Raw genomic sequence first — 26,180 nt, forward strand, 5'->3', positions numbered from 1 at the left:
TGCTCTTGGGTTCTATAAGAGAGCAGGCTGAGCAAGCCAGGGGAAGCAAGCCAGTAAGAAGCACCCCTCCATGGCCTCTGCATCAGCTCCTGCTTCCTGGCCTGCTTGAGTTCCAGTTTTGACTTCCTTTGGTGATGAACTGCAACGTGGAAGTGTAAGCTCAATAAACCCTTTCCTCCCCAAACAACTTACTTCTTGGTCATGATGTTTGTGCAGGAATAGAAATCCTGACTAAGACAGGTGGAATCTTTGTAGATTTTGAGGGATGACAGTGTTTGCCTTCTGTGGGTGTGCAGCACCACTTATAAGGTGTGCTAGGCATAGAAGTTTATGTGAATGACAGCTAATATCTCTATTTCTATCATCCACCTGACTAACTACCTTCTGTCTGTCTGTCTATTATCTATCTATCATCTATCTGTCTGTCTGTCTATCTATCTATCTATCTATCTATCTATCTATCTATCTATCTATTTTTCTATCTACCTACCTACCTACCAATATCATCTATCTATTTATCAGTCTGTCTGTCTGTCTGTCCATCTGTCTGTCCAGCTCTTGTCTACCTACTTACCCACTGACCGAAACAGAGTGTAAAACTTTGTACACATTAAGCCAGTGCACCATCACTAAGCTGCATCTCCAAGGCCTGTCCTAAACTTTTAAATATAACATCCATTATAGAAGTAGAGAGTCGTCATGGAAAAAAACGAAGAAGTCTAGCACATGGAACATTCCATAAGAAGACGGACACAGTCTTTTCTGAAAGCAGACATCACTTACAAAATGAAACGGAGAGGCCCAGAGATAGATGAACAAACGTCCTCTTCAAGCCCTTACTGGGTCACACACCAGGGTAACGAGTGTAGGCGTAGACACAGCTCGGAGAAGTAGCGGTGGATGTCCAGGGAAGGAATCCGTGCCTGCCTTCTTACAGCGAGGATAGCAGCTCAGTGATGCGAACCTTGTTATTTGTAAGGAATTCTTATTGGAGTTATGGAGATGATACGTGTGATGACTGTAATTTACTTTCAAAGCTGTCAACTACAAACGAGTGCTCATGTGACCATGCATTCACAAACTCGAGCCATATCTGCTTGTGAAGGAAGAGAGGAAGCAAACAGAACAGGTGAAAAGATTGTTAGTGTTGACTTGACACATTGCCGTGTTTCTCTTTGGGCCTATTTTGCCGAAAGTATTCTAAGTGAATCTCTGCAAAAGAAACCATAAATGCAAAATCCGCTCAGAAAAGAACAGAACGCAGAAAACAGAGAAGAGATTTCTTCCTTTCTTCCTTCCTTGCTTTCTTCTTTCTTTCTTCTTTCCTTCCCTCCCTTCCTCCCTCCCTCCTTCCTTTCCTCCCCTCCCTTCCTTTCCTTCCTTCTTCCCACCCTACTTCTTTCCTTCCTTCCTTCCCTCTCTCCCTCTCTCCTTCCTTCCCTCTCTCCCTCCCTCCCTCTCTCCTTTCCTTCCTCCCTCCCTTCCTTCCTTCCTTCCTTCTTTCCTTCCTTCCTTCCTTCCTTCCTTCCTTCCTTCCTTCCCTGTGTAGTCCTGGCCACCTGTCTGTCCTAGAACTCATTGTGCAGACCAGACTGACCTAGAACTCAAGAGAGATCCACGTGCCTCTGTCTCCAGAGGGCTGGGATTGAAGGTGTGAGCCACCATCTCTTGGCCTATATTTCTTTTTTTAAAAAAGGATGCTAAAAAGATAGAAAGACTACCAGAAGGTGGAAGTAGTCCTTCAAATAGCTGTCATAAGCACCAATTTAAATACATTTTAACACTTGTAGTAAATGAAAATATTAGGTGTGGCATAAGTATGATAATCCAATTGTGTGTTTCTAAATAATCGGCACTGTGAAGACTCACAAGAGGTCCTAAATACAGAGAACAAATGTTGGTGGAGTATCCATCTACAAACAGGGCATCTATATCACACCCTACACCCACAAGGACAGGCTGAAGGGCTGTAAGGACCAGAGGTTGTAGAGGACAGGGACAAAGCAGTGTCTTCTGGACATGACTGGAACACCGTGCTCCTATCAGAGCAGCCATGGTGGCCTGTATAAGACCAGTGAACCTGTAGCAGCGGGTGGGGATTGAGGGAGAGCTGTGACACTCATAGCTGAGGAATTAATTATGGGCTGTTGATGGCTGCAGAGGGAGAGACTACAGTTTCTTTAAGGGTGTAGTCTGGTGGATTGACCCATACTTCAGTGGATGGCTTCAGTATTATGGGCATTACAAATAGAACTCAGTGGACCATACTATAGCTAAATTTTTATAAAGGACATTAAATTGGGAGGAGTCATGAGGAAAGACCTAAGATGAATTGGAGCTGGGAGAATGGAGGTTGCACATGACAAAAATATATATTGTATTCGTGCGTAAAATTCTTATACATGCGTAAATAATATTGTATGTTAAAAAAAATCGGTTCTGTGTTTAAGAAATAGTCACCAACACTTTGTATGCATTTGACTGCATGCCTGACTTTTATCAGTAGAAGAACGCAGAAGCCAAAAAAATACAAACGACACGATTACGTTTACACGGAGGAATATTTTGTTTGCTTGCTTGTTTGTTTATTGTTTTTAAGAGACAGAGCTAACCAATGGCGTGAAGGTCAGTGGAAAGTACCGGCCATGGAGAGGCGAGAGTGGCTGTAACTGATGTGCTTACCCATGGGTCTGGGTGGTATCTACACAGGCGTGGATGCAGGAAAGGGGCGACAGAAACTGAAGTCTTCAGGTTGTTTGTTTGTTTGTTTTAACCAGATGTGATTGGTCCATGGGCTCTTTGCTGAGCCTGACAGGGAGGATATGTTTGTGGCGTCCTGAGCTTTAAACCCACAACGTCAAGTGTGTCCACATGGCAGGAAAGGCCCTTGAGAAACTGAACTCCTTTGCATACTTTAGGTTCAAGAAGTAGCGGGACAGGGTGGTTAGTTGATGAGACCTTTGTTCTTAAACTGATACTTTATTACAACTTAGAAATTAATGTTTTGGGCCAGCTTAGAGTTCCCCCCTTTCCTACCCCTGAACGCTACGCTTTTTCACTTTGCCATTGCTTTCACTGTTGTGGCTTCTGGGGCTGGAGAGTAGGTTTTATTTTAGGGGTGTTATCCCTTTAGACTGGCTGTGCTTCCGAGGCCGTTGGACAGTCTTGGCACATGTGGAGCCTCTGCAAGGGTTCAGCCTGCTCTCTTCTACTGGTCTACATCCTCCACTGAAATGATGCTTTATAAAGATGTGGCTTAGAGCTTGATGACATTCCTTTCATCAGGCTGTCAAAGTGTTGGCACTCTCTCAGTTGTGTGTAACTGTGGAGGTCTTCAGATGGTCCTCTGTTCATGCATCCACTTGCTGCTTCTAAGAAGAGTGTGCTATAGTCTGTGTTTAGGGTAAGTACCTTTTCAAAGCCAGAAACTCCAGTTTGAGTACAGACCTGCCTCTACCTGTGAAATGCTATTTACATTACTTGGTGGGTTCTCAGTACATCTCTCTCTATATTTGTTTAACTGGTTACTAAGGATGTTACATCCCCCAGAGAATGGATGGTCCCCTTGTGATCCTGCAGTGCTCTGTGGTGTGGTTGCATGATTGGTCCTCCTCCTGGCAACTTGCTATGAAACTGTCACTATTGGGATTAACAGTAGGGTGGAATTCATCTCTTCCCTGAATTAGACTAGCTCTTCTGTACACTGAGATTTCTTTTGAGAAAAATCATATTAAATTACTCAACTTCTAAAATAGAACTGATAACCAAAGTTTTAATACAGTCCCTGATTGCTCCGTATTTGGATAGGGAATCCAGTGTTCTAAACAGAAGAAGCAATCTCATCACAAAATATTGATGTGATATTTGAGAATAAAACTCTGCAAAGTCTTGGCAAGAAGGAAATCAAATAGAGGATGTATTAGCCACATCTGCTGTGGAGATAATTCCAAAGTCTTGGTGGCTTAAGGCACTGCATATTTATCTTCTGCCTTGGTTCTGGCAGGGCTGTGGTCAGGGATCTGATTGGCTGTGGGAAGACTGAGAACAGTTGGATAGATTGACTCAGTTTTGATCTTTCGGCCTGCTGAGACCTAGGGAGGAGGAGGAAGATGAGGAGGGAGGAGGGAAGAGGAGGAGGGGAGGAAGGAGAGGGGGAGGGGAGGAGGAGTAGGTGTTGGAGAGCTGAAACTGAAGAGGAAGCTAGCTAACTACACACACATCAGGGTCCTCTCACATGTGGCTTAGCTCAGATGCTGTTGACAAAATCATATGGGATGGCCAAGTCTAAAGCTATCAGAACTCAGTTGGAAGGGTTTGGAAGGAGTGAACCATTATTAATAAATAACCCAATCTGTGACTGAAGATAGTGATTGACGAGAGCTACAAAATGTGCCTTTGGTTTGGTTTAAATGCCTTCAATTGTGTGTGTGTGTGAGAGAGAGAGAGAGAGAGAGACAGACAGACAGACAGACAGAGAGAGAGAGAGAGAGAGAGAGAGAGAGAGAATGATTTTTGTACAACCATTCTTTGCCCTTTCTTGTGCAACACCAATGTTTAGACAAATACTTTAAGCACAAGAAAAGTTCCTTCAGAGACATCATTTTCTTTTGTCAACTGAAGTTTCAAGGAGTCTCTGTCTTTTTTTAATTCAGATTTTGTTCATGATCATTTACCCCCCCAAATCAGATGAAATGTAAGCCTATGTTAGACCTTTGAAAGTAAACATCCAATTTATGGAGAAAAATCAAACTTTTTAAATGTCTTAATATTGATGTTTTCAGTAAGTTGGTAGATATTTCTGCTCTCTCTTGATAGCTGCAGATTTTGGCTTCATTTCAAGAGAAATGTATCTAGAGTTAATGACCTTAAATATATTCTGGGAAAAGAAGAGAAAGTTAAAGGCCTCAAAGATACCTCATTATTACATGCAAAGAGCAACCAGATAGGTAACACCCCCTGCCTCAACCAGATAGATAATGGCTCCTCCCCACCAGCCATATAGGTAACAGCCCCCCAACCAGATAGGTAACAGCCCCTCCCCCACCAACCAGATAGGTAACAGCCCACCCCACCAACCAGATAGATAACAGCCCCTCCCCACCAACTAGATAGGTAACAGCCCCTCCCCCACCGACCAGATAAGTAACAGCCCCTTCCCCCAAGAAGCAGAAGTTACTTACCATTTTTTTAAATTTTGCCTACCCATTATTGTTTTGACATGTTTATATAACATTAAGCTCACAGTCTGCTGCTATGTTCTCCCATCAACACCCCTCCCCTCCTATCGCACCCTACACCCTACTCCAGGTAGTAAGGAAAACATCTTACCTGGATCTCACATTAGTGCCCTCTTTCTGTAATTGTTTAGCCCTGTAAGCCACACTTATCAAACACTTCAGACTTGGGCCATGACGTTTGAAGTGTTCAATTGTGTCTCTCACATGGGGATACAGCTGTGAAATGGAACCCAGAGTCACAAAGACAACAAGTGGTCACAATCCAAGTGGTGATCCCTGGGATACTGAGTGGGAGTCAGATTATAGCCATGTCTCTGGGGAAACCTGTTGGTTCACTCCTGCTAAATAAATGAGAATTGGTTCATCTGACTCCTTGGGCTGTTGGCTCAGGAGAGTGTAAATGAAACAAGTCAATTTCCTAAGGGTAGAGCCAGACTAGTGGTAACAGATCGGTGATGTTTTCCTTAAAGTTTTATCTTTTGAGGTTGATTGATTCTTTTCCCCATAATCACTTCTACATTTATTTGCTTCATGCCATGTTTTAAGTCTTCAAAGCTTTTTTTTTTTTTTGTGGTTTCAGTACATACACTATAAAAGAAAAAAAAATTACTACTGCCCTTAATTGAGAATCAGTATCACATGCAATAAACTGAAAGTAACATTTAAAATAAAATAAAGGGGATAGACAGCTCAGAGATTAAGAGAATTAGCTGCTCTTACAGAGGTCCTGAGTTTGGTTCCCAGCACCTGTAGGCTTAGATTAGGAAAAAAACTACTTTAATAAGGGTTACCAAATTGACCCACTATTCTTGCCCACTGTCCAAAGGTATGGGAGAGGATGGTAAATAGGTCAAGTGGATGCAGACCTGTTTAGAAGTAGTGTTGAGGGGCGGGTCATTCCAATCTCCATAGTCAGGATACCAGCAGCAGTTCAGTTCAGTAGTGTCAGGATACCAAACATAAATCAGCAGTGGTGGCATGATCCAGCAGAAACCACCAGGCTTCCACCGAATCAGCAAGAGTCAGCAGGAGAAATTCTCTGACATGCCTCTCTCAAGGAAATGAAGATCAGCAAAGACACAAGACCAATGAAGCATTGCAAGGCTAGCTATACAAGTGTCCAGTCACTGCCCATTGAGTCCTATGTATATTCTCTCCAAACATCACATGTGTCCTCCCATGGTTCTTACCTCAGCAAAACACCATGCAAGTCCATATCACAGGACACAACCAGAAACTTCCACTTCAAGCACCCACATGGCAGCTCACAACAGTCTGTAACTGCAGTTCCAGGGGATCTGATGCCCTCTTCTTGGAATCAAGCATGCATATAGTGCACAGACATACAAACATACACTATACCTAGACATATAAAATAAGCCCAAAAATATACAATGAAAACCATGATTTTCAGTTATGGAATCTTAACTTTTTGTGGTTGCTTTGAACAAGTATGTGGTAAGATAGGCATAGGTATTTACACACATAAAATGACATCTGCCCTCTCAAAAATATTAGGGTGTTGGAGAGGAAACTCAAGGATTCACTGGTGTTGTGCTCCCAACCTATCTTTAAAGTATGCAGTAAAATATATTGCTGATTATGTGCAAATGTATTGTATTTACATATTGCAGATCTCTATAATTACTAATTTTGCCTGGAAGTCTGACCATTAAACAGCTGCTTACCACTTTCCTCTTGCCCCGTGAAACCTCTGTTCTGCTGTCTCTTCATGGCCGTGGACTCTTCCCATAGGTAGACTCGGGTAGTATCTATGTGGCTATGATGAGTTCATTTCACACGTCATATTAAATGTTTATTCTTTTTGTGTCACGGAACAAGAATGCCTCCTTTGCTCAGACAAGTAGCATTGTGTTTTCTTCTGCAACCCCACCCCACCCCTGCTTCCTTTACCCATCCATTGGTTGATAGAACATTCTACCCTTCGCTGTTGTGCATAATGGTACCTTGGGCATGGAAATGGCAGCACTACTTCCTGATCACTATGGTCTGAAGGTGAAATGTCCTCCACAGGTTTGTGTATTTGGATACTTGGTCTCTGGATGGTAGTGTGATTTGAGGGAGGTGTGCGAACCTTAAGGAAGTGGGGTCTAACTGGATGTTGGTGACATTGTGGCAGGTATTGAAGACTAGAAGTCTATTCCACATTCCAGGTCCCAAATCAACAATTCTGCGCTTAATTCCCTTGGCTAGATTCCCTAAAGTGGGCGTGCTGAGACACGGTAATTCAGCTTTCAGTAGTTGAAGGTGCCTATGTCTTCCATATGTTGTTAAATCATCATTTTACATTCTTCCCACAAAACCCATATTTATCAAAACATTTCAGCTTTCTCTTTTTGTTTTGTTTTGGTTTATTTATTTATTTATTTTTTTATTTTTCAAAACAGAGTTTCTCTGTGTAGCCCTGACTGACCTGGAACTCACTCTGTAAAACAGGCTGGCCTCCAACTCAGAAATCTACCTGCCTCTGCCTCCCAAGTGCTGGGATTAAAGGCCTGTACCACCACTGCCCAACTCTCATTTTTTAAAAAGATTTATTACTTATGTATTATTATGTAAGCTGTCTTCAGACACACCACAAGAGGGCATCAGATCTAATTATGGATGGTTGTGAGCCACCATGTGGTTACTGGGATTTGAACTCAGGACCTTCAGAAGAGCAGTCAGTGCTCTTAACGGCTGAGCCATCTCTCCAGCCCCTTCATTTTTTTTTAATGGCAGTCATTCTAACGAATGTGTTATCTCATTGTTTCTTGAACTAATTTGCATTTCCATGATGGTTGGTGATGTTGCTAATACCTGTTTTCCATTCAGTACTTTCCTTGGGTAAATAACCACTCAAACATTTCGCTCACTTTCAAATTGGCTTTCATTGTTGTTATTACTGAGTTGTAGATGTTCCTCGTATGTTTTAGATACTCATCCCTTGTCTGGTAGACAATTCACACACATCCTCTACCTACCTACAGGTAACCGCCCCCCAGCTTTTCACCATTGGGCATATTTTTGCATATGGACTTTTCATATTTGACTTTCGTTGTGTTGAGATCATTTCTTTCTGTTCGTAGCTTGTTGACTTTTTGCTGTTACCAATGTGAAGTATACTAGTTTTCTCAAATGTCTTTTATTTATTATTTATTCTGATTTTTTTGTTTAACATTTCATATTACATTGATTTGTTTTCTAATGTTAAACCATCCTTGAATTCCGGGAATAAATCCAATATCAGTAATGAATGTGTGAGATGTGATATTTTTATTATACTGGCAAAGTCAGTTGGCTAGTATTTTGTTAACATTTTTGCATCTGTATCAACAGTACACTGGCTCATGTTTCTTTCCTTATAATGCCCTTGTCTGACTCCAGGATCAGGCAATGTTGGCCTTACAAAATGCAATCTGATTGTTCCTTCCTCTACAACTTTTGAAAGCCTTTGAAATTTTACACCTTGTTTAAGTATTTTATAGAATTTACCAGTGTAATAATCTGGTTCTGGACTTTAGTCGTTCAAAAATTTCTTTGTTGATAACGATAACAGTGGTTGGCTTTCTGTCTTAATTGCAAGTCTTTGGATTTTCTACTTCTTCATAATTAACCTTTATAGTGTGCTTTGCATTTAGCTGTCCCTTCTGCTTCTGTATTGCCAGTTGTATTCCCTTATATTCCTGATTTTATTTATTTTACGAGAATCCTCTGCCCCCCCCACACATATTTTCTGTCAGTCACACAGCCCTTCTCCCACCCTTGTCTAAGAATCTTCAAATCTGTTGAAATTCTTTAAATCAACTCTTAGCTTCATTGAATTTCAAATCGCTCTTCTATTTACTACTGAATTTATTTCTATCGTAATTTTTATTGCCTCCATCTGCTTAGTTTGGGCTTAGTCTTTCCATTTTCTTTTTGAGTTCTTTGTGGCAAAACGTGGCTTCGTTTGCTGATGTCTCTTCTTTTACTGTAGCAATTGTGGCTGCCTCTCTTTCCTCTCTGTACCATCTTCACTGTCGCACTCGAGTGTGGCATGCTGCCTCTGGATTTTGATTGAATCTCAAAAATGATTAAGTTTTCCTTCTGATTTCATCTTTGAACAGTTACTTGTTTAAAGGCAGCGATTCCTTTCCGCACATTTGGAATGTTTCCCCATGTGATTTCTGGCTCAAACCCCTTGATCCTCCGACCTCAGCCTTCCAGTTACTGGCATTAACCATAGACTTAATGGTCTGTTCTAGAGAATGCTTTCTTTAAACTCAGGAAGAAATATATATTCAGCTGCTGTTTGGTGGAAGCTTCTGTTTGTATCTGGTAGCATCATTTACTCTTCAGTGAGATACAAACACCCTACTCCCTTGTTAATATTCTATTGGGTGGTGCCTAGATTTATAACTGTGATATGCTTGGGAGGAACCGATGTTTTATAACCATACAGTGTCTTTTTGTGAACTCTAATTTTTTTTGAGTCAAAATTTATTTTATATGATGGAAGTATGACCATCCCCCCTTTTGTGAATTCATCTTAAGGGGACGGGTTTTTCAGTCTCTGGTTATCCCTGTCCTTGAGTATGAAGTGGTTCTTTACTTTGGGCTTTGATCATTAATCCATGCTACGTGCTTTTGATCAGGGAGTTTAATAATTTACATCTCAAGTAAGTAGTTACCAACGTGTAAGACGCAATTGCCTTTCTGCGGTCTTCCACATGTCAGTGTCTCCTTTGTCCTTGCTACTTTCTACCTATCTTTGTCATTTGTTGGTTTCTGTTGTTATTGTTGTTGTTCTTTTGTATTTTTCCTATGAAGCGTATATGTGTGTGATTATGATGGGGCTGAAATTATTTTAGCTCCAATTCATTTTTTCAACCTAATGACTTAAATTTAATTATAAAATGATGTAAATCTTATCATCTTCACATTCTGCTTTAGACAACCAGTGTAAAAAATGCATTTCATGTTGTTGCACACATGCTAATATATTTTACGGTTATGGCGGTCCCTGCTTGTTTGCCTCTGTACCAGAATTAATGACTAATACACCCTTGCATTATTGCAGCAGTATTTATTTGTCTGTCTACACCTTTATCAGCAAATCTCAAGCATTCCTGTTTCTGTTTGGATTCCTTTCAGTTGAAAGACCCTTTCAGCATTTCTTGCAAGGTACTCAATGGTGAACCCTCCATCTTTTATGTAGGAAAGCCCTTATTTCGCCTTTAATTTTGAAGGACTGTTTCGTGAGATATAGCATTGTTGCTTAATAGTTTATTTTTTTCATTTTGGGCTGTATCAATCTGTTCTTGTGATGATGTTTGGGTGGTCCAGTTTATTTTTTCCCTTTCACAGTTTTCTCTCTGCTGTTTAGCTTTTGAGATTATAACAGGGCTCTCCCTTGCCAGTGCTGTGCTGTGGGTTTCTTTGTATCCGTGCTAGTTAGCGTCCTCTGGTCCTACTTCCTCTGGTTGTCCATTTCCTTCTCCACACACTGAGGAGGTTTGGGTCATTCTGCAGATGAATTTTCTTCAGTCCCTTCCTTTTGTCTTCTGGAACTTTTTTAGTGCACATGTTGGTCTGGGTGATGGTGTCTCACGGTCTAATTGGATCATGTCAGACAACCCGGGTTGAGATTGACTCTTCTATCTTTTCTATCAAGTTTCTGTTCAGCTTCTGCTCCAGCTTGTGATCAAGCACTCACCCATGCAAACCTGGTTGAGGAAAATGTTTATTTGTCATAACGGTTACAGTCCATCATCAAGAGAGGACAGGGCACGACTCGAGGCGGGACCTGGAGGCAGGCGCGGAAACAGAGGCCAGAGAGCAGTGCCTTGCTGGCTTGCTCAGACAGCTTCCGGGCTGCTCCCAGGACCACCAGCCCAAAGGCAGCATCACCCACAGTGGGCTGGACACCCCCATACTAGTCATTCATCAGGAAAATACTCCATCAGACTCACCCACAGTCTGATCTAATGGACGTGATTCCTCAGCTGAGGCTCTCTCTTCTAGCTGGCTCTAGTTTGGTTCAAGTCGACAGAACATTACCAGCAAGCCCTCCCTGGTGGATTTCTCCATTCAGTTGTTATTTCCCCAAATTCTAACATTTCTCTTAGTTCCTTTGTATTCTGTTGATTTTTTTTCTCATGATTTCTTCAGCCTCTTTTACCCAGTGCACTGAGCATATGTAAAGGTATTAATTTTTAATAACTTATCATGTGATTCATATACCTCTTTTTTCCTGTAATATGCTATTTGTTAAAAAATAAGATGGAAAAGGAAGGAAGGAAGGAAGGAAGGAAGGAAGGAAGGAAGGAAGGAAGGAAGGAAGGAAGGAAGGAAGAGGGGAGGAATGGAGAAAAGAAGGAGAGAAAGAGCACCAGCAAGTGGCTGATATGAACAGTGGTTAACTCCACTTTATGGTTTTTGTTTTGTTTTGCCTTTATGCTAAAAGAATTTCAGTTTAAAAGTTAGGAGATTCCCAATATTTAAACCATGCAAAGTGTAGCACGTCTCGAATGTCAGGCGCATAAGAAATTTTAGATCATGACTTGCTCTTTCTGGCTGCTCATTCTAAGAAACTGGACCCCACAGCCTGGAAAAGTCAGGTAACATATCTTTGCCACTCTCCCTGGGACAAACAATTAAGAATCTTCTCTGTGCAGATACATTACCATAGCATCTAACTTATGACCACCTATAGGCTTAGGTTTCTCAAAACATACTTTAATAATGACTTTAAAATGCTTCAGCCTCCCCCCACCCCTTAGTCAACTCTCTAAAGGTAGGGGAGAAATGATGGTAAGGAGGACAAAGGGATGCGGACCTGTTTAGAAGTAGTTCTTTGGGGGGAGGGGTGATTCCAGTCTCCTTTGTGGGGATATCTTTAGCCCAGTTCAGCAGGGTCAGGATACCAAAGTCCAGTTCAATAGTGTCACCAAACACGACTCAGCAGCAGCACATCCAGCAGAAACAGCCAGGCCTCTGATGAATCAGCATGAGTCAGCAGGAGCGACCAGAACTAGCTGGAATTTAAGACTTTCCCTGCGGTGCTTCTCTTAACAAAGAGAAGATCAGTAAAGACTCAAGACTAAGGAAGTGTTACACAGCTAGCTACCCTCTATTTCTTTAGCATCGATTTCTAGGGCTGTAGCGAGCACCTTTGATTGGGATCTGTTTCCTTCTTTCTTTCCATGTCTTGGAGCTTCATGTTAGGGTCAGCACATTGGAGGAAAATGTAAGACCCCCAAAAACCGAGGGTGCCCCAGCACCCCACGCCTCAGAAGGCGACCCCCAAATCACTCTCGAGAAACGGTCTTGATGCGATAACATGAGGATTTCTTTATTTCAGAATTCTGGGTTCCACAGCATACACCGCGCAGGGTTAGAGGACTGTGGACCCTGAGTGCCGAATTGCGACAGCTTTTATAAGTTCAACAAAGCCCGTGAATCACAAACCAATCATTTCTTAGCATGGAGAGCAAGCCAATCGATTTGTACCACTCCATAGTTTTTAGGCCAATCAGTTTAAATTATTGGAGCCCGCGCTCAGTGGACCAATTAGTTTCCTATTTTCTTGGATGTCTATAGCTGTGTGAACTCCTGCATAGGGGTAATGGCGTAAGCAGTTTACAGAAGCAAGATAAGCTTAGCTCATTTCCAGTTACCTTACAGGGCCAGGATCACCTATTCAAGGCCTTTTTGCCTAGCTCTTAAAGGGTGGGCTCTAGACTGCGACCTTTTACCTAATTTCTAACAAAGAGCACAAAGAGCGGGCTCTGGAATGTGAAGTGTTTGGGGCTCCTTAGAAGGCAGGAGTTAGGCTGTATTTTCTATTCTTTCAAAAACAGCCACCTTCTCCCATCCTGACAGGCACCCTTAAGATAGGAAGAGACTGGACTGGAGATCCTGGGGGCCTTTTAAATCTTCATTGTGATGATGCCTGTCCTGTGAACTTGTGTACGCACCTTCTAGCCTGAGAAGTGCTAACTTTTGCAAGCCTATAACTGTTGGCACCTGTTCCTGTTTGAGCACCACACTGAAGGTGCTTTGCAATGGGGATTAGCTGCCCTATTCCCTTGTTTCTAGAGCCCTCTCAAATCTTCAGCCCTGTTAGGGAGCAGGCAAGACATCAGAAGTCAGTGGGTGCTGTTTCTCTCATAAAAGTCGGAGCATCGAGGCAACCTTGTTTCATTCAGTCTTTGGTCTTTCTGCACAAAGGGAAGCAGGTGGGCACTGGGCGTTTTCTTCAGTCTCCCCCTGCTGAGCTGTGTGAGAGGATACAGTGAGGAAGTGCCTTGTGTTTGTTTTCTGGAGAGCTGTCCTGCATGGACTCTGTGCCCTTTTGAGACCAGAAGCCCCTGCCTGTTTTTTTGATTTCTGGAAAGTGGATTGACTCGTATGTTCCTGACCTGGTGTTTTGTGGTGAGGAAAAGAGCTGTAGGGATTCATTATTTATTTGCTTTATCGTTGCCTGCAGCTCACAGCAAGTATCTGTTCTGTCTCCTTAAAAAGTGGTTTTATGGGTGATGGAGGAATCTTTCCTGCGTGCTAATCGAATTTAGCAGCTTTAAGAGAGTAACTCCCCCACCCCCGCAAAGGAATATGACATTTACAGAAGACCTCAAATTTTTCTTATACCTTGAGATTCATCTTTGATTTCCCCGCCCTAATTTGAAGAGTCACAAAGTAGTGAGAAAAAATACAATCAAAAGGCTTGAGTGGAGACTGTATCACAACACACACACACACACACACACACACACACACAGAGAGAGAGAGAGAGAGAGAGAGAGAGAGAGAGAGAGAGAGAGGCTTTGCTCTCTAAGCTTACGTTTTATCCTCAGTGGGAATGACTGCACATCAGTTATAACAAGGAGCATATCAGAAATGCGTGTTCATAGCCTTAGTAATCTGTAAAGGTTTTTTTGGCAGATGAGATAGTGTTCTGTTAGGAAAGATTGTCAGGATAAACATTGTGGCTTCAGATCAGAGAGAAAACAGAGTGGGAATTTAACCCTGTTTTGGATTAGATGTTAGGATTAGTCACAGTGCTATGCACAGGAGGGGATGAGAAGCTGTGTGTGTGGCTGTGTGGGGGGGGGGGGCGTCGGGGAGGGCTCGGGAGGGAATGTGACGTTCCTGCAGTCACAGCCTACACATTCTGGGGCTGGGTACCCTGCAGCTATCTCTTTTGCTCACAGTCTACACGGGCTGATGCCGCTTAAGCCAGAGAGAGCATTTACTCAGTCTGTGGGGGCCTGGTGTCTGGTTTGGGGAGTTCCCAGTGTCTGGGAACATTTCCTCTGAGAACCCATCTCATGGGATTGGACACCTTCTGCCCTCCTCCCCAGTTATGGAGCATTTAAAATGTGGTGCCTCGCTGGAGGAAGTTCGTCACTGGAGGGGGTGGGCTTGGGGGTTTGACGGACTGGCCACGCTCCCTGTGAATTCTCTGATAATGCCAAAACAATGCTATGGGATGGCCTCATTCTTCCTCCACGCCTTCCCACCACGGTGGTCAGCATCCCTTCTGCAACCATGAGCCAAAACAAGTCTCTTCTCCCTTAAATGGCTTCTGTCAGAGTATTTTATCGTAGCAACAGGGAAGAAACCACTAGACTGCAAAGAAAGTCAAGTTGAAGGTTACCCGAATGAGTCACATGCCACTAGTGTACGCTCTGTTGCCCATCCTCTTTGAGGAGGTCACTTAAATCAATCTATGAGAGTCACCTCTGCTGTTTAGGTACAAGTCTGGAGACCTCATTCAAAAAGCAGTTATATCAAGTAAAACTCTGAGACCTCATCAAACTCACCCTTCACACACACACACACACACACACACACACCAGATCATCCCACATGAGTTGTTTGTCAAAAGCATAGCAGCTCATCCTTTCTGTTCCCGAGTTGTCATTTGTAGAAGGAAATGAAAAAAATAAATACATTTTCAAAGGCCTCACAGGACACAAAGATGCCTGTGTAGGGTAGTTATGGTTTTCAGCATGTATGTTGATCAAGGGTCTGGCATGAGTTTGTCTAGATTGCGAGTCTTTTGAAAGTAAGGGGTTGGGGGTGGGGTGGTGTATATGGGAACGTGCACATGCTCAGTAGAGTGCAGCTCTGAGCTTGCCGTACCCAGCTGCTTTGGGAACCAGTCGTCTTTTGTCATGTGCAATCTTGACCCTGTCTGCCCTGTAAATACTCACTCCTCTCCCTGGAGCAGTGAATGGGGTGGTTGCTTTGCTTATTACCAAAACCAATTTCCAGAACGGGTAATTGTGTTCTGACTCATGCCGTTCTCCCACATTTCCTGGCTGTTTCCAGTGACTTATGTCTTCCTCTTGGCCCCTTAATGGATATGTAATGAAGCGACATATTTCAAAGTCCTAGCTGTTTTTCAGACTTCCCTTTGAGTCCTGTCTCAGTGGAGGGCCCGCCTAAAGCCTGGCACACGCATGCTCTACCCGTGTCCCAAAGGCAAGGAGTCACGCTGAAAAGACACACACCTTCTAGCAGAAGGCAAGCCCTGGAGGCCGAGGGCTTTGAAGGGTCAGTCAGTGTTTAGATGAGGAGACAGACCATGCCCTTTTGCTCTGCTGCATACCACAACTTACTTCTGCTGGTTTTAGCCATGAACTTGCTTGTGTGATTTAAACCTTCTTCGGCCTCAGTTTCCCCATCAGAAAAATGTCGATAGTACTAACAACTACCTCCAAGACTTTTATGAAGATCAAAACAAGCATACATCCAGAAAGACTAAGCCCAGAACGTGGCTTGTGGGAGCTTCTGAGTGTGCTGCCTCAGGGTCTGATCCTTTGATGGCATCCACCAGGAAGCCATTGCAGATGATTCAAGTCTTCCCCAGGGTCTGGAGAAATAGGGATTCAAACAACAGAAACTCAGCTAGAGCTTCAAGTCCCATGTATGGCAGCTTAGGGACTGGGATAATGATGTCACATGGAGGCCAGGGAAGTCTTCGCAGGGAAGTGAACTTGCACGATACATCTGTGGATTAGTCTAGTCTTTTGCTCATAGAGTCCATGTGTTGAGTGACTTCTAACCAGAGGACAAGGTTGGCAGCATAAAACCCTCACTAGGGGCCGCGAAGGAGTGAAGAAATTGCAGACAGACAGACACACAGTCAGTATGGGATCAGGCAGAGTCTGGTTACCTCAGCAACCCAGAACATCCTTGTGCCTATTAAACACAACACAGCAGGAGGAGCTGGCTGGTCTGGACGTCTCTGTCAGGAAGCAGTCTCAGGCTCTAAACATGTGTGAGGAGGATGCTACAGTTGCTATTGTTTGCACACACTCATACTGGGACATCAGAGAACTGAGAGAACCCTCTTGAGCCTGGCCCATATGGGGAACTGACTTTGCAAAGGTCCCATGAGTCTGAGGTCTTGGAATTGTGGTCATGATGGTGCCCACGTCAACAGCGTGCATTCCCTGGGCAATTCACTCACTCAGATCATCTGCCATCCTCTGCAGACACACCCTGTACTAGACCTGGGAAACAATGATGAACAGAAATACAGTGCCTGTCAGGAGGAACTGACTCTTCCTTAGGCAAGATACGAATCAAGCCAATCACCTCTGTAGCCGCTGAAAGCTCAGGAAGGAAGCCACAAAGGTTCTGCACTGTAGAGCTTAGGAAGGTTTGAATATTGGGGCGGAGTTTCAAATAGGGAATCTGTGAGTAGCTGAGATCTAAATTAAGATTTCAGGGTGATTGAGGGAGAGGAGGGAAGGCTCTAAGCCTGGGAAGCCACATGGTTTATTCTTGCACAGAGTAGAGCCCAGCTTGGATAGAAAGCTATATGAAGCTTGAAGACATGGTAGATGCATGCAGGAGAGATGGCTGTGGAGGACACAGAGGGACACCACGGTCATTTGGACACAAGGATCTGGAGATCTTGGAGGTGTTACGTTTCGTGCATAAAGCCTCCAGAGTCAGACCTGGAGGTTGCAAAGATGACATGCCATTTGCACAGCGGATCCCTGGGGTTTAACGTGGAAGTAGGGAAACAAATAAATAATTATACAAAGATGGCAGCGGCTTAGGCTGGGTTCTGGCACAAAAATAAACACACACCGCCAACCAGCCACTGTGTGTAGCGAGTGCTGAAGGGTCTGTTGCAGACGGAGGGTAAGCCGTGTCCTGCAGAGTCCCTGGAGATGTTGGAGTGGGAAAAGCCTCTGAGGGGCACCCGTGTGGCATTTCATGCGGATAAATTTGCATTTATACTAAAAGAAGGGCCACTGGAGGTTAGAAGGCTGGAAAATGAAATGATCAGATTAATGTGCCCATGGAGGGTATTTATTTCTCTTCCCGGGTATTTCCTAAGCCAGACATTTATTGAATTTAGGGTAATAGATGGGAGAGGTGGTCCGGCATCACCGCAGGCCAAGATTAATGGGAGGCATATTATTCCTTTGTATAACAGTTAAGGGGGTGTTAAGGGGAGTTTAAGCTTGCCACTGTGAAAGGCTTATTTATCTTGTAAATAAATACTTACAGGAAGCCACGTATGCCTTCCTCCTGGCAGGCCCCTCCAGCTTGACAGGATCTCACCCCAGTGGAACTTCTGTGGTGGGTGGTGGAGGCACCATGAGTTAACACCCTCTGGGCAGGGAGGGATTTGTGTAAGTGCCAGTAGCTAAGATTGTGGGAGAGGGAGGGCACTGAGTGTCTAACGGGACATCATCGGCCATGATGTGGACAGCGTGTGAGAACCATGCGGCGTTCTCACCAAGACCCAGAGGCACGGATGAGCTCAAAGTCAGAGAGACTGGCCCCAAGCTTGTGATGGAATTTCCGAGGTGTGATGTAGGGATTGGAGACTGATCACAGGGACGAGTCTGAGATCCCTCGACCTTTCACCTCTGATGGGATAATTTAGTGATAGGAAAGACCACCTACCTTTGTGTCCATCCTCCCAAGTTGTGCTTAGTTTTCATACCTGCAGATATGTTTTGGTTCTGTGATGCTGGGATCATGGGGATGAGTTCATGTAGTCATGAGTTCATTCACCCAGGGCACGTGACCAGACCTGCAAATCATTATTTTTCTTTTCAGGTTACAGAACTCAACAATGTGAAAAACGTAGCTCGATTGCCAAAGAGCACCAAGAAACATGCTATAGGGATTTATTTCAATGATGACACCTCGAAGACCTTTGCTTGTGAATCAGGTTAGTTTGAGGAGAGTGGGGTTGGGGTCTTTGGCCTTTATCTTTGAGTATCAGGCCTAAAGGATGACGGATCTTTGTGGGGTCTTTGTTCTCTGTTTTGTTTTTTGCCGTTTCCACAGATCTTGAGGCGGATGAATGGTGCAAAGTTCTCCAGATGGAGTGTGTGGGGACCAGAATCAATGACATCAGCCTTGGAGAGCCTGATTTATTGGCTACCGGGGTAGAGCGTGAGCAGAGTGGTATGTACACAATGGTTTCACCGCCCATCTCTCTCCTAAATGGTTTTGCTTCCATATGATGACAGAGGTGACACACAAGGCACCCTGAACCTGTACATTCTGATATTATAAATACGTATGAAGAAGTTGGGATAGCGGTCTATGTAAACGACACAGTGAATGCTTTCCTCAAACGTTCTGTAATCTTTAGTAGAAAAAACGTTTCCACATTAATGGTTTCACATAATGGTTTCATTAATTCATCAATGCTGAGGACCACAAGGTGTGCCAACAGAATGGAAGATGTTTATGAATATTCAGCTGTTGTGTTTACATAGGAGTCCCACTCCGTAGGTGGTAGGACTTCCCTCATTTTGTAGATAGGCTAAACACCTTGTTCCAAATGTAGCAAGTATGAGCTTTTAAATCAAGACTATGACCGAAGGTCTCCATTTACTGTGTCCAGTCTTTAAAGTGTGATCATTTTCACCTTGCTTTTTCACTTAAAGTATGTTTGAACACTGTCCAACGTATTTTAATAGAATTTAACCGCAACCCCGAATACCTCATCAAGTTTAAACCCACTTAAAAACTGTGATTTAAAAGTAAAATTCAACCCCTGAGCCAACTCCGCTCAACACAGCATCTAGGAATAAATCTTTTGAAATAATAATGACCAAAATATTCATGAACGCTTTAGCAAAAATCAATGTCCATTCATAGTATGAGCCTAGAAGAATTGCTTCGTCTTCAAAATAGCTCAGCCTATAGTGGCTGGGGAGATTGGATGCCACGGTTCTGTCTGGCTTGATCTAGGAGCTCTGGTTAGAGTGGTGGATGCTCTGGGCCACCTGGATGGATGGCAGACATGACAGAGGTGGAGCTGCATTGGAAGTCTCCGTGCACACTCCAGGTGTTAGTTAAAACCATGCCCCCTCCCAAGCAGCGCTGAGTCCTCATGACACGTGAGCAGTCATTGCCCACCCTGAATGTACTGCACCTACCACAATCTGTGGCTGCACAACTGTTGATGATCACGACCTGGAAGTGTTAGCTCGTGCAGAGGAGCCTCTTGCTAGAGCTACAGAGAGGCGAAGTCACCTCCCACAGCGATTCACCCCACCCCAGACCTTTCTTCTGTGGTTCAGTCAGTCAGTGTAATGACGGACAAAGGGGAGCTAGCCAGGGCCTTAGGGACACAGTCCTGGACTCTGAAAGCGTGGTAGGACTGGATTACCATTATTCTCGAGAACGTCCAGGTCAGCACTTAGCTTTCAGACATTTCTGCCTGTGGCACAGTAAAAGCGCACAGTGCTGAAATTCAAATTAAGAGCCATGCCTACGGTTCCTTGCTGCCAGCCTTGTGGGCTTGGGTTTTCTCTTATTATGGATTCTTAAAAAACTCCAGTATTTCTTTGAAAGTATTCTACAGTCTTATTTTGTAAGGGTTCATATAAGTACAATTAAAATGGTTTCTCACCCAAAGCATACTAGATAAGAGCTCCCCGACTGGTCTCTTCTGTCCCCAGCCCCACTAATGTATCTTATAGCAAATCAATTTGCCTCTAAGAGAATCCGTTGACAGTGAATCCCTTTGCCTCTGACTTACTGAAAACAACTTTATATTCATGAGTCCAGAATGCTCAGGGGACATATATGTTTCGTGATAGTTTCTAGAAAGCCCTCAACATTTGGTTATTGATAGTTCAAAGTAAATTTAAAAACTTAAATAGCAGGTGCCTGAGCCCAAAATTCATGCACAAAATGTTGATATTGCTATTGCCAAACTTCAGAGAAAATATAGAGATTTTGATGATCCCTCTTACTATAGAATAGCTAACTTAGAACATTCCTAATATAAAATGGTTAGCATGACACTATCTTGTCAGATGTCTGGGATCTACTATAGGATGGTTAGATAGAACTGTGCTTGCAGATGTTGTAGTATTTTTGTTCATTTAAAGATTTTTGACTCTGTAACTTTTTATGTTAACGAATTTTCTGAATAGTAATAATAAAAGCAGTGTAACTGTGTGCAGGTGAGATCTTGTTTACAGTCACTAGCTAAGTTAGTTATCACAAGCTTGGTGACATTTTCAGCAGTCACCCAGGAAGCAAAGGTTGCTTTGCAGAGTCGTCTAAAGTAAGTTCTTTGTTTAAACTCAGAATATCCCTTGACATCCTCACAATTACATGCTGTTACTGTGGAGCGTGGTTTAAACAATTTGGGCTACAGTTTTATCGAGCTGATCATAGAACCGCAAGCTGACCAGGGTTACTTTAGAACCACAAATCACAGACACGGCCTTTTGCACCTGTACCTTTTGTGAATATGGAAGTGTAGGTGTAATTAATGTGTACTCTGCAGGGGAAAAATTGCTTTTAGTCATTTCATGGCTCTGGTCTTTTATTGGTGTAGGTTTTATTTTCCACGATGCAAATTGAAAAGGTCTAAAAATGATCTTTGTTCATGTAAATAGTGCTTAGTGCGTGTTGGCACCCAGAGTGTATCATTATGCCGTGTAATAGCACCTGCATTTAAAAACTCATTTTTCTGTGACAGTTAATTTATAACTTTTATCTTCCTGAATGCTCCACCAAACCCTAGCATGTACATATTTTTTAATGCTTTTGTGTTCCTGAGATGTCTTTTGCTCTTTCTTTCATTTCTGGGGATTTTAGACTAACTTTTTCTTGTTGTTGTTTGTTTTGTTTTTGTTTTTTTTCTCCCAGAGAGATTCAATGTGTATTTGATGCCATCTCCTAGCTTAGATGTACATGGCGAATGTGCCTTGCAGATTACATATGAGTACATCTGTCTTTGGGACATCCAGAATCCCAGAGTCAAACTCATCTCTTGGCCTCTAAGCGCCCTGCGGCGGTACGGTCGTGACACCACGTGGTTTACTTTTGAGGCAGGGAGGTGAGTCCATAGCTTTTATTATATCCTTTCCCAATGTCTGCTTACCTCCTCCAGGTTCAGATCGTGGCGAATGGGCCAGAGGAATGCTTTGGACAATTCGTAAACTGATGTTTTATGGCAAGGTTATATATAGCACAGTGTTCGGCACCCAGCATCCCTGCATTCCTAGGGAGGATTCTAACTCTTCCAAGATATGACACAAATTTCGAATTTCGATACTCTGTTTGATGGCATCCCACAAACTGAGGCTGAGCTGGGAAACTGTACCACAGACAGGGATAAGCTAACTAGAGGCCAGCTTCCTGTTGTGTGTACATCTCTTGGTTGTAATGCAATAGCTCTCTAATGGGAACTAACAGGGAAGATCATACATGCCACAGACATTTCTCGGGTTGCAGCTAACTGATGTCCATCTGAGCTGTTCCAGTAGAGAGGCTGGAATGCTAGAGTGCTTTGTTCTAAATCTCATTTGTTGGGAGTTATTCCCCTTAGAGGTAAACGCAGGAGTGGAGAGAAGACAGTTCCAATCCAGTGAATCAAGGCCTACAAAGAGATCCTGCTGGTCAGTGATTCATCTTACCTCCTCAGCCCCACCCTTTCTCCCTAAGAGGTTCAGTTCCTTGTTAAGGCACAAAACAGCCACCTTTTGCGTTTTGAACTTTCAAGTCACTCGAGTTTTAAGAAACAGGAGTCCATCCAACTAGTCAACACTCTAGCATGGAGTAGGAAGGCTTCACAAACCTGAATCCCCCGACTAAGGAATTGTGGGTACTTCATGGCTTTGGGGGAGGTAGAGTCAGCTTTCACTAAGGGTGCGGCTTCTGCTCGGTGGACCCTAAGACAGTGGATGGCCTTACACCCTCAAGTATATAAACAGCACAAACTGGATAAAAGGTTAAATGAAACACCAAACATGCTGGAGACACAAAGTTGAGAGGTAGGTTGGGAGACAGGGCCCTGGTCATGAATCTTGGAGGAGATGGGGAAGAGAAGGGATTAACAGGATCCAAATGCATCAAATGGAATTTTCAAAGAATTAATAAAAATATTGTATTAAAAATGAAACATAAGCCCCTGATGTGTGTTAAAATTACTCTGAAGTAACAACTTTTAGCATGTCTAAGGTAGTTGGCTTCCATAGTTCCTCTACAGGAAATGATATTGATTTAAAGAGCAAAAATCAGAAGTTCTGATCACTACCTGGCCCTCCAGCTCATGTGAACAAATGAGAGTAGTGCTCCCTCTAGGTCAGCGAGTTCACCTCCTCTTAAGTTTACAGCCAGAGTCTATAAAATTTAATACTTTCTCAGCATTCTAAAAATTAAAAAGCACTTTTCCTCTTCCATATGCACTTCTCCTTTGGTCTTCTTGCTCTCTTTTTGGTTTTGTTGTTTTTGGTTTTGGTTTCCTTGTTTTCACTTGTTTTTGAAATGGTATGTCATGTAGCCCAGGCTGCCCTCAAACCTGAGCTTTTGATCTTCCCGCCTTTTAACTCCCAAGTACTAGGTTGACAGATGTTCAGCACACACATGGACTGTTTTGTTTTTAAGGATATAGAAGTGAGTTGGCGACTCTCCTGGGGCAACCAAGGAGAAGTTAAACATTTGAAGATAAACCTTCCCATTGGGACTGGCACTCGTTTATCTCATATGTGTATGCATGTGTGTGTGTGTGTGTGTGTGTGTGTATGGTACTATGTGTTTGCTTGTGATGTGTATGTGATTTGTGTGTATGTATGTAGTAGATGCCTTTGGAGGCCAGAAGAGGGCATCAGATCCCCTGGGGCTGACGTGGGTAGGAGGAACCAAACTGCAGTGTTCTCAAAGAGTGGCAAGCATTCTTCACCTCTGTGCCATCTTTGCTGCCCCTATATCATCTATAATCTTGTCAGCATCTCATTCCTTACTTATGAAACCATCTCGACATGGTCAAGGGAGGTCCCCATTGGTGAGTCACAGACTTAGGAAGAGCTTCCTAATTTGATCCCTCTCTCCCTGTGCTAGTGTATTAATACCCTTAGCTTGGATTTACTTTGGGAGTTCCCCCACCCCCCTCATGTAACCAGAGCCAGCTACCTTTCCTGGGTAGCCATGGGGGTGGGGCAAAGCCTCTGGGACCTAATGCCTAGGTCTCCCCTTCACCTCCCAGGATAAGTAGATTCAGCCCTATTGTCATTTTTTTTTCCTTGAAGAAATTTGAAGAGAAAGCATAAAAAAAATTGTAACAACCTGTGATTGCACAAAGATTCCCACCCCCTACCCCAATAAAAAAATAACAACATGTCTTAGAGACCTAAAGATAAGTTGCTTCTTTTGTCTGAGGCATCTGTCTGTAGCCTGATGTTTCCTCTGCTTTGGAGCTCTGACGTGTCACTTATGCATATCAACCCATCAGAGGCCGGAGTTTTCCATGGGAAGATCCAACTGGCAGAGTGTCCTTGGGGCAGCTCCATCCCCATGGAACCTTTCCAGACGTGCCCTTGTTCGGAGAAGGGTGGCAGGTGTCCAGCGAGCTTCCCTTTTATGTTTGGAGCGGACTGCCCGCTTCGCATGCCTCAGTGTCAGGCTCTGCCTCGCTCGGGGAATGATTTAAATTAATACCCGGGTTTCCCTCTGCAGGGGTGAGAGAGGCTCAGGAGACATTTGGCAGAATGTGCTAAATAATTTCCACACATGAATGCCTCTCTTTACTGACCGGAGAAAGAGAGAGTCTCCCTTAGGCCTTTAACATCATTTAAAAAGAAATTCTAGGTATGCCAAGGAAGGTGGAAACTTGAGTTCCAGGCGCAGATGCTTACTTTAAACTTATGAAAAGGGTTTTTGCTTGGGGTGTGAGGCCATCTGAACAGACCAGGAAAATAAGTTAGAGCTTTCCACATAGCTCACACTAAATGCATGGTCACTGGTGAGCTCACATTGTGCAGAGAAGCTGGACTCTCTTCTAACCAAAGAGAAAACAAATGCCTCACTGTTGTCTCCTGGATACTCATGACTTGTGCTCTTGGTTCAAGTCACTGAACATTCTCTAATGTCTGACTGTTTCATGGACGGTGCATTTCTTATTATCAAGGAAGAGAAAGGGAAGTGGGCAGGGTATCTTCCTTTCCACCATGTTGAACAGAGGAGTTCAAATAGGATGCTGGGTCTCGAACGCAGACCTTCTCAGGAGAAACCAGGTGGAAGGAATCCTCTTCCACCAGGGAATGGAAACAATGCTGTCCTGGTTTTCCTTGTGTTGTGATAAAATGCTCTGACCAAAAGTCTGACCTCAAAACTGCCCTCACTTCTGAGCCTAAGTGTGCGTTCAGGCTCCTCCCCCAGGCATGTTCCAACCCCACCATCTTCAGTCAGACTGGCATCCATGACATGTGGTCCTCATCTTACCTCTGAGGTAAAGATGTGATATGAGACATCCTTCCAAGAGCATCCAAGCTAAACCAATGGATGAAGAGAAAGGAGGAAGGGGGGGGTCACAAGATGACAACACGCCTGCTTCTGTTGCCCTTCCTGCCTCTCCATGCACGAACCCCTGAGGAAGTTTTTCTCCTGTGTTTTCTGAAGAGCTGACCAGCCCTGCACTGCCCTGCTGGGTTATATAAAGCCATTAGTCTGATTGATGTGTTTTTCTTTTTATTGCCTTGGGCCCTTCCCCCACTGTGCTGTTTTGTCAAGGCCTATAGCAACACGTTAATGTGTTGAGAGGTGCTGATGGAACCACTCTAAGCCAATCAGTCAGACAAAGCAAGCAGGATGGGAGGGCTTGTGCGCACCAAGATTAGAGGAGGCCTGAGGAGAATTGTGTGAGAAGCCCAGGTTTTGTCAGTTTCCCACTGTGTGGGCCATGCAGTGCAACTAAAGGACACACATCATTTGCTAAACAGACGAGAAAATTCCGACATTCAAACCAGTGGCTGTGCCGTGCGTCTGCTTTACTGAGAGACGTGAAAGCATGCCAAGAATGAAATTTTGATGCCATAGCCATTTTGATACCCTTTGGTCCTTTGTTTTTGATTCCAGCATCTAAAAGATTTAAATGATAGCACTAAAGAAAAGGTCTGTATTAGGTTTTTCAAAGGGAGACATTGGACGGGGCTAGTGATATAGCTCTGTTGGTAGAAGGTTTATCTACCGTGCACAAAGCCTTGGGCTTGCCCCCAAGCAGTTGCTGGAACTGAGCATCGTGACTCACTCCTTTGATCCCAGCACTCGGAGGTGGAAGCCATAGAGAGATTAGCAGTTTCAACTCATCCATGAGTATGGAGTGACTTGGGGGGACAGAGTGGGATGATGACGTCCTATCTCAAGACAAACAAGGAAACATTCAGGCCTTGTCCGAAAGGGTCACTTCTTTCTTCAGAGTTGCTCTTGCCAGTTGATGAGAGGCGATGTAGAGAGAACATTGTCCCTCGAGCATCATATTCCGTATTGTCATGTGAGCATCGGGTACGAAGAACAGGAAGGCAGCATTAGCACAGAGGCTGATCAATGACCAATCCATATATCAACAGATGCATGGATTCGGTAATAACTGAAACTACTTTTCCTACTGCGAGTTTTAGTCAAAACAAAACAAGCTGTTCATGGCCCCTGGAGCACCTCAACCGTCCTACT

At 43.7% G+C, this 26,180-nt stretch overlaps 1 protein-coding gene across 1 annotated transcript in view; it reads left to right on the forward strand.

Annotated features, from left to right (window-relative positions):
* The window catches only part of Dok5 (docking protein 5), a 150,805-nt gene that overhangs the window by 87,241 nt on the left and 37,384 nt on the right, over window positions 1-26,180 (forward strand). Inside the window, exons 3-5 of the mRNA XM_052181581.1 lie at window positions 18,315-18,429; window positions 18,549-18,668; window positions 21,381-21,570. Coding sequence (XP_052037541.1) covers window positions 18,315-18,429; window positions 18,549-18,668; window positions 21,381-21,570 — 425 coding nt within the window. The remainder of the gene's footprint in view (window positions 1-18,314; window positions 18,430-18,548; window positions 18,669-21,380; window positions 21,571-26,180) is intronic.

Source organism: Apodemus sylvaticus, chromosome 5, assembly GCF_947179515.1.
Source record: "Apodemus sylvaticus chromosome 5, mApoSyl1.1, whole genome shotgun sequence".
In the NCBI taxonomy this organism is placed as follows: domain Eukaryota; kingdom Metazoa; phylum Chordata; class Mammalia; order Rodentia; family Muridae; genus Apodemus; species Apodemus sylvaticus.